This window comes from Piliocolobus tephrosceles, chromosome 3 (genome assembly GCF_002776525.5).
Source record: "Piliocolobus tephrosceles isolate RC106 chromosome 3, ASM277652v3, whole genome shotgun sequence".
Taxonomy (NCBI): domain Eukaryota; kingdom Metazoa; phylum Chordata; class Mammalia; order Primates; family Cercopithecidae; genus Piliocolobus; species Piliocolobus tephrosceles.
In genome coordinates this window covers 108,808,461-108,817,213 of record NC_045436.1, presented here as the reverse complement: position 1 = coordinate 108,817,213, position 8,753 = coordinate 108,808,461, and the positions used below count along the sequence as shown (strand labels likewise).

At 34.4% G+C, this 8,753-nt stretch overlaps 1 protein-coding gene across 2 annotated transcripts in view; it reads left to right on the top strand.

The window, feature by feature from the left end:
- CFAP299 (cilia and flagella associated protein 299) overlaps positions 1 to 8,753 on the top strand; it is a 679,361-nt gene that overhangs the window by 272,610 nt on the left and 397,998 nt on the right. Inside the window, exon 4 of one of the 2 annotated variants that reach the window (XM_023222552.1) lies at positions 4,645 to 4,695. The exons of the other annotated variant lie outside the window; for it this stretch is intronic. Coding sequence (XP_023078320.1) covers positions 4,645 to 4,695 — 51 coding nt within the window. The remainder of the gene's footprint in view (positions 1 to 4,644; positions 4,696 to 8,753) is intronic. 2 annotated transcript variants of the gene reach the window in all.

Here is an 8,753-nt window from a genome sequence, read left to right as displayed (position 1 = left end):
TGCAGCACACCAACATGGCACAAGTATACATATGTAACAAACCTGCATGTTATGTACATGTACCCTAGAACTTAAAGTATAATAAAAAAAAAAAAAGAAAAGAAAATGCATAATGGCTTTAAAATATTGTCAACATGTAATCCAAGAATAAAAACTCCATCTCTCTTGATATCTCCATTTAGGAAAGCAGGAAAAACAATCTCTCAAATTATTTCTAAGTGGTAGAATAATGGGACCTTATTTGTTTTTCTGCATTCTTTCTCTTTTAAAAAAATTAATACAGCATGTTAACTCAAGTGGTAACAAAGGCAAATTATTCACTTAAAAAATGCATGAATATAAAATTACACATTAGACTAAAATTAAGATTTTAAACCCAGAAGTTTTACTTGTTGAAACCATTATCCTCACCTTTAGGACATTTAATTCCTTTAGGAGCTTGGCCTGGGGAAGGGAGGACCCAAATCAGAAGAAAAATTTAAAGTCTGATAACAGAAACACTATCTTAAAAGAACTCACCTTTCAAAAGTTGGGTTTTGTGGAGAGGAAATATCTTTTGACTATCAAAAGCTAAATGCTTGAGGGACTAAGGGCATGTATAGAAAATAATAAAGTAAGGGAAAATGCAAGCTGATGCACTTTTTTTCTGCCTAATCATACAAAAAGGTTTGGCCAGCTGTCAGTAAGATAATTGGAAGTGTATGTGACTAAAAGTTAGGCAGTCGTGGGTCCCTGGGCATCAGTCCAGTACTCCACTCTCTAGATACATCTTGATGTCTTCACACAATTGACGTCTTGACACAAGCTGACAATTGAAACTCAAGAGGGATCTTCACCTAGCTTTCAAAGTCTTACCTGGATTACAGGCCCCAGTGAAATGCTTCATGTCCAGAATGGTGCCTGGATATTGGCAGTGAATACATGAGGTGCCTCAGCAGGTGGCCTGATGACAGACCCTTAAAGTCAAGTGCATTTAGGCAAACATGAAAAGGTTTCCAGTTTATTACTTGGAGGACACAATGAACTAGATAGGACTGGCAACTGGAAAGCAAAGTGAGATGCTTACGTTTCAAGGTGAATGCAGGGACAATCAAAAAACAAAGTATGAATTGTACAAAAGTATGAATTGCACGTCACGTCAGAAAGTCAAGATGGATAGATATCAATGACTTTGTATCAGACACTTGTCCTCAGAGGCCAATGTAATACCAGAAAAAAACATGTAATCCTAGGAAAATGGAAAGGATGATGGAGAGGAGAATTCTGAACTGCCCAAATATTTTCCTCAGAGCTTTTGAGTTTGAGCTAGAGAAAAAGTAACTTAGTTTATTTTACGTTGGCAAGATGATATGTTTTGCTACCAGTGAAAATGGGGGCTCACAAGGTAAGGTCAGTTACAGAGAAACATTTTCAAAGCTACATTTTTCATGCCTGAGTCATATAAAATGCATACCTCAGAAGACAAATGGTTATTTGTAATTCTACTTGAGGTCATGCTGAAATAATTTATTCATATTTTAGAAAGAGGTAGATGATTTTCATTGAAGAGATACTTCTGGTGCAGATACATTTTCTTTTGAACAACATTTAGTTTTCAGCCAAATGCTTATTGAACATATCTATGACTTTACTTTCCAAAAGTAAAAAGTGGTGTGATGGGAGGGGAAGGAAAATACCAAAATGATTTTTCTAAAGTGTTTTCATAATAATCAATTTTTCTTAAAAAGACACTAATATATTCTACTCTAAATACAGACTGGAAAACTGAAAACTAGATTATATAGCCGAGAGGAAATGGCATTACAAAATGCTCTTACTGACTTTACTACGTCACCCTTTAAATAAAAGAAATAGAAACAAATGTCAGGAATGTGTTTTCAAGAATGAGATTTTGCTTGTGGTATTTCACTCTGGCTCTGAATAACCAGCGAACAAAATTAAAAGAAGATATTTATTTGTTTTTATAAGAATAAAACATTTGTATGTCTCCTATTTAATAACATTGCCATGCTAGCTTTTGTTCTTTATTTTTCTTTAAATCTTCCTATTTGGAAATAATTTCAAACTATAGGAAAGATGCAAGAATAATACAAAGAATACCTGTGTATGCTTTCCTCAGATTTACCTAGTATTACCTATTATTTTTATTAACACAAGATTTTTTTTAACATTCTGAGGGTTTTTTTTGAACAAAAGTTAGTCATTCTGCATTGTTTTCTGTTGGTTTATAGGCAGCATCTCTGTCTCCTACAGCTTTGGGGTAGAATAGCTTCTGCCTGACCATGGAAGTCCTTTTAGGGCAATAGGGGCCAACTTGCCTTTCTTTTGCATTCCCATGAGAGGCCACAACACTTGCTGTGTGAAGAGTCAATGAAGCTCTTAACTATTGTAGCTGATGAATACATTTTTAAAATTAATAAAGGTGTGAGCAAACAAGTAAATCCGTGGTAGTATGTATTGTAAAAGTGAAAACCCCATTCCCTAACCATGTGTCCCTTTCTACAACTAAGAGTATCTTGTAAGTCTTTTCAGAAATACTCTGAGTATAGTACAAAGATATATAGCCATAGTTAGTCCAGGGGTGGTGGCTCATGCCTGTAATCCCAGTGCTTTGGGAGGCCAAGGCAGGTGGATCACAAGGTCAGGAGTTCGAGACCAGCCTGGCCAACATGGTGAAACCCCATCTCTACTAAAAATACAAAAAATTAGCTGGGTGTGGTGGGGGGCGCCTGTAATCCCAGCTACTCTGAAGGTTGAGGCAGGAGAATCACTTGAACCTGGGAAGCAGAGGTTGCAGTGAGCCAAGACCCTGCCATTGCACTCCAGCCTGGGCAACAGAGCAAGACTCTGTTTATATATATATATATGGCCATAGCTACAGTAATAGGTATATAGATACAAACAGATGTACATTTGTTTCTTAAAGATATAAACACCGAACTCCTTTTCTGTATTTGAAATAATGGTATTAGACTCTGCATGTACTCTTCCATGGCTTGCTCTTTTCATATAATAATATACCTGGATTAATTTGTGATATAAGTTCATATAAATGTGCTTCAGTCTTTTTAAAGGTTGAATAATATTTCATTATATGAGTATACCATAATTTTAAAATCTACACTGTAAATGATATGCTTTTTTTAAAAAAAGTTTCACTGTTACAAAACTAAGATTTTATTTTTCTTTTGTGAGATATTAACCGTAAGATAAATTTCCAGCAGGTCATCTTTACATTTAAATTGGGATAATAACTTTAATAATCATCATTTGACTTTTCTTGTCTTTGGTGCATTCAGTAATGTTTGCAGACAGAAGGAAGGGATAGAGGAAGGAAGAAGAAAAGAAGAAAGTCAGGTAGGCTAGTTTTTTGGGGATAGTGGTTCCTTACATGAGTGAAAGAGGACAGGGACCTTCTAGTCAAGATTATGATCAAATTTTCTTACCAGTTTTCTATTGTGAACTTTTTATGTCTTTCGGAGGGCAGCTGGAGGATTACTTTCTCAGAAAGAGTGTAGCTAATAGAATATTAAATAATATTTTTGTTGTATGGCCCTGTGGTACCCTAAACTTCTTCATCGTACCTGAAATTTTTCTCAATATCTATCTCCTTAGATAGACAAGCAACAAGAAGTACTATAGAGTTTTGTTGGTTCATGTATTCTCTACTTCGCAAGGATATCTAGATACTCTGCCTTTCTTAAAAGCAAAAAGTAGAGGATGGAGAAACAGAGAGAAAGTGGAAGAGACATCAGTGAGGCAGAGAGAGACCATGAGGAAAGGAAAGTAAGAAAAAGGAGGAGGAATGGAGAAGGGAAGAAATGAGGGAGGCAAGAAGGTGACGATGCCATTAGTTAGAGCTGTCAACATCAGATAATTAGGGAAAAAATGAATCGTAAGACAGAAGAAAAGAGAAAACACCAAGATACAAGAATTCAACATTTTCCTACTTCAGAAAGCAGAGAAACATTGTGTTATTTTCCATAAAGTCAAAGAAGTCGACAACGATCGCTCAGTTTCTGGCTGCAGACTGAAAGCTCTGTGTGTTGGAAGGGCATGATTCAGAATAAAAAGGATTGTTTCGAGGGCTTGTATTATAATTTAAGCTGTGCAAGGAGAACTGGGAAATGTGTCACTGCAAAGGTGAAATACTTGCTTTCCATTTCTTAATGCTGTGGGAATAGAAATTTAATTATGGTCATGAATCTTCCACAGTGGGGCCAACTTAGAAATTACATTGAACTGGGAGCCTATGTATTGTAACAATGTGAAGGTTACATGAAGTAGTTTTGCTTAAGTTTATTTTAGATTAGAATGTAGTATAGTGAAGACATTTAGAAAGCATTTCATAGCCAAAGTTTCTTTTAAATTTTACTATATTACAATTTTATATACAATTATATGTGTATATATATACACACATACTTATCTGTACAGTTATAATATATGGAGATATTCATGTTAAAGATATGTGCTATCTTAATTTTTATACCATTCACAAGTGTTGTCGAGCCTAAGTAATTAGGAAATAGATAACTGATTCCCACAGTACCAGAGGGTGGGGTTCAAGCTATACTTTAGGTAGGAGATTTGTTAACATGTGGAATACACCTCACTTAGATTTCCCCTCTTAATTTATTTAAGCTAAATCAACAGGAGACTGATGCTGCTCATACCTTGAAGAAGCAACTGGCAGCAAGTACTGCTTACGGAAAAGTTTCCTTTACAAGTTAGAAAAACATTTTGGCTTCATCCTACGTATACACTCCACTCCAAGGTCTATTGCTACTGTTTTCCAAATTACTCACTAGCTTGATGAATGACAGTCACAAGTAGTGCTTTTATTGCAATGTACAGATGTTGATATTTTCCAGAATTTTCTTAGGGTAAATGGAAGGCTTTCATTTTGAAAAAAAACTCATTGTAGATTTAATGCAGGAACTTAGATTTTCACTTAAAAAGTCCATACAACTCTTATATTTTAAAATCTTATTTTTTAAAGAAAGTTTGTTTAAAGAACCTGTTGTCATTGGCATTGATAGAAAGCAGATGTTACCAATGGGATGAAGCCAGGAGGTTTAATGAGTAATAATAGAGTTAGAAACAGAATAATCATGTTAAGGGTCAGAAATGGGTTAGAATTCTTGTGTAAAACTGGGTAAAGCTTACAGGGTACATGAGTGCGTGTGTGTGTGTGTGTGTGTGCGCGCACAGAGAAGGAGGGGGATGATTAAAGGAGAAGAAAAAAGAAAATGTTATATGAAAACATTTCATGATAAAATACAATTCTAAAAATAAATTGAGATTGGCCCACATTTAACTTTATTTTATTGGGTATTTAATATTCACATAGTGTTTGAGACTGTTAAGTCAGGGGTTATAACTCAATATAAAGGAATGTATGGATGAATTTTTTGGAAAAGTTTCCAAGGGCTTTAGTATACATATATTTGCTACTTGAGTACTTTCCTGTGTCCAGAAATGTAAAACGCTTAAGAAAAAATAAGTATATATTGGGTTAAATAACATGACTTTGTAAATAAATAGGAATATTACCTTGTGTGTAATTACACTAGCAAAACTTGACAGTGAAATCAAAATAACATTCCCAGTTATTAGGAGCTTCTTTCTGTGATATTATTTAGTTATGTTAAAGAATCTTGATAACTATGTCATGCTGTTCCTACAAATATTTCCAAGGTAGGAAATTATGCAGTGAGAGAAGGGAGCTATTTGGTAGAAGAAGGATGTCCTTTTAGAAATGTTTTAAGCTTGGTTTATAGGGTTTACTTATTAAAATGTAAAGGTTATTTAGATATGTCTCTTTATGTTGGATTTTTATCAACAGAATCTTTATTTAATATCATATAATTTTAAGTAGTCCAGAGTAATCAATGTTAATGTTATTTTTTTATTTCTTGTTTATATTTATAAAGGGCTAAAGTAATAATGGAACATGATTTTTTTTCATGGCACAATTAATGTGTACCACTTTTCCTATTTTTTGTTTAACATTTGTGGAATTTCTTATAATTGCCATTTTATGTGTAACTGTGTTTTGATAGTTCTCTAGTAATACATGGTTTGCCTATAGTTGCATGTTTATATTCTATATTCTATAAGTTTTTGTGCTCATATCCCTGTGCTGACTAATGAATTTTGTCCAAGGAAGTAATAATTGTGTTTGAATAGTCTATAAATGACCCTCAAAGTGATACAGTGAAAAGAAGTTAAAAATTCTAGACTATGTTTGAACAAACCAAATGCACTTTGTAAGCCTATCCTTATCCAGATTATATCTGGGCATAATTTTACCCACAGGATGTTTTTAAAGACTTTTAAAAAGGCTGAATAATGCTTATTAGTGTCTATAGATTTGCAGAGAATTTGCCTACTTATTTTATTTTTATGCTTTATAAGGTAGTTCTAAGTAATTTATTAATTGAAGAGATTCTGGTTCCTCCTTGTATCTCTTCTTTCTGATCACTTTGAGAATCTTTTTAATTTGATAGGCGCTCTAAAAAAATGACATTAATGAGGCGTGGACAGAGATAAGAGTCTGCTCTCTGTTGTTAGAAGACAGCACACTGATTTCACTGGAGTGAATATTACTGAACCCAGCAGCACTCCCAGTGTCCCCCAACCCCTAACCTGGACTTAGTACTGAAGTGGCAAAAATATTCACATTTAAGAAAACAAGAGCAAAATCTAACACAATGGTATGCAAATTTAGTACCTCCAGAGAAATAACCACTTCTTGTTTTTGTCTCCCATTCTATCTTCTGTCTTTCCTAGGTCACTGTCACATTCTTTCTCAGGCTATAGTAATTCACACTTTATCTTCTCTCTTTTACAACTTTAATATTCTGAAACTCAGTTTCTTAGCTCAGCACCTTAAAAATAGTAGTACAGAATGTATATTAGTTTAGTTAGTACCGTTTAAAGAACTTTTTAAAAAAAGTTTTCATCAAAATGGAACTAAAGCTAAAACGTCCTTTGAGACATTATTTCCGATACCATAAAATCTATAAAGTTCCTTTCTAGATGCAGACCTATCGATTCTGTTCAATGATAATAATAAAGGCTTTTTATACCCAGATGGCTATCTCAAATCTTGTTATCAGCCCTCCAACTTAGTTGTAGGAGGGTTTCATCAGTCATGGTTATGTTGCTCTGGGAGACTGATAACCATTATGCTATTATCAGTTGGGTGATGAGCTGGTCACCTTGTAAGTTTAAGTTGTTCTATCAGCCCTCCAAAAGTAAATGCAAATAAACGGGTTCCAAACCCCTTTAGAGCACACTGTAAATCTTTGTAACTTCATGGCCAAATGGTAAACCGCAGGACCACATGACTCAATTCCCTTGAGACAGTCATGTTATTCCTGTCAGACTTTTCTTCCCTCATTCATCAGCTGGAAGCTTTCATCTCCTTTTAAAGTCATGGCCTTTCAAGTAGGGGTGAAATTACACCTGTCAGTAATAAATGTTCTCAGTGCTCTCTATCATTCTGTCATTTCACAAAAGATATTAAAAGGAAGCATAGCTTATTCCGAATTCAGTTAACACCACTTTTTTTTCTTTCTCTACTTTTAGATACCTTCCTGTTATGTAATTGTTGAGCAAAGTTTTAAAATATTCACTAAATCAGGGGACATGTGGAAATGCTGGGCAAATTAGCTTCCATGTGAACTATACATTATATTCAATAACTACATTAAACTTATTTGACAGAATGATTTAACTGTATACACAATCTACAACAGCAATCTAAATGTGCCCTTTAGCACACTTGTTCTGTTTATTTTTTCTAAGTTACACTCTGATAACTTTGTGGTTGCCCATAATACCATGCAGCAGGTGCACCTGTGTAGCCACCATTTTATTTACATAGAGAACAAAGTTAATGTTTTATCAAATCCAGACCACACCTGGGTTGGGACACTTGTAGGAAGCAGGGTTCAAATCAATTGCAGCTTGCTTTTAGCCTGATATTTGAACTCCACTGAGCAAACTCTTTTTGAGTTCTCTTGGAAGTTTTCAGGATTCGGTCTCTTAACTCCCTGTTAACTGAAGGATGAAATGGGAGCTGGAAGACTGAATATTTTACCTGTAAATGCTGTCACTCACTGTGGTAGGTTTTGACTCAAGAAATAAGAATAACTGAATTGTGTCATTACAGCCCACACCATACACTGTCCCAAGCAGAGAATTCTTCAAGTACAAGTGTATTTGGCTTGATATACCTGAGTATGAGGGCCAATATTTTTGTCAATTTTCTAATGCTGAACCGGATTAATGAATAAATGCTGTGTGAAATTCACAAATCATCAAAGGTGGTCATGCTCTAAAGCTTTGTTGTTTTGTTTTATTTTATCCCTCATAGGGAAAGTATGTGCCAATTTTTTGTAGATTAGTGATACCGCAAAGAATCCGTGCAAACACATAACCTCCCACAACTATTAGCAAACCATAGTATTTTATTTTTTCCAGAACACAAAGGAAGTATATAATTTCTCTATTTTTATACCCTATTTCTTACATTCTGTCTTTTTTTTTTTTTTTTTTATCTCCTTCCTCTTCAGGAGAAAAATAAAATTGTAAATGGAAAAACAGACCCTAAAACTCAGTGAGAGGGGTAGATTGACTTGATTTGTCACTAAACTAAAAAAAAAATTATCTCAAAGCCCAATGCTGATTTAATTTCTCTGGAAATGATTACACATTTATCATTAGAGTTTTTTTTCTATTAA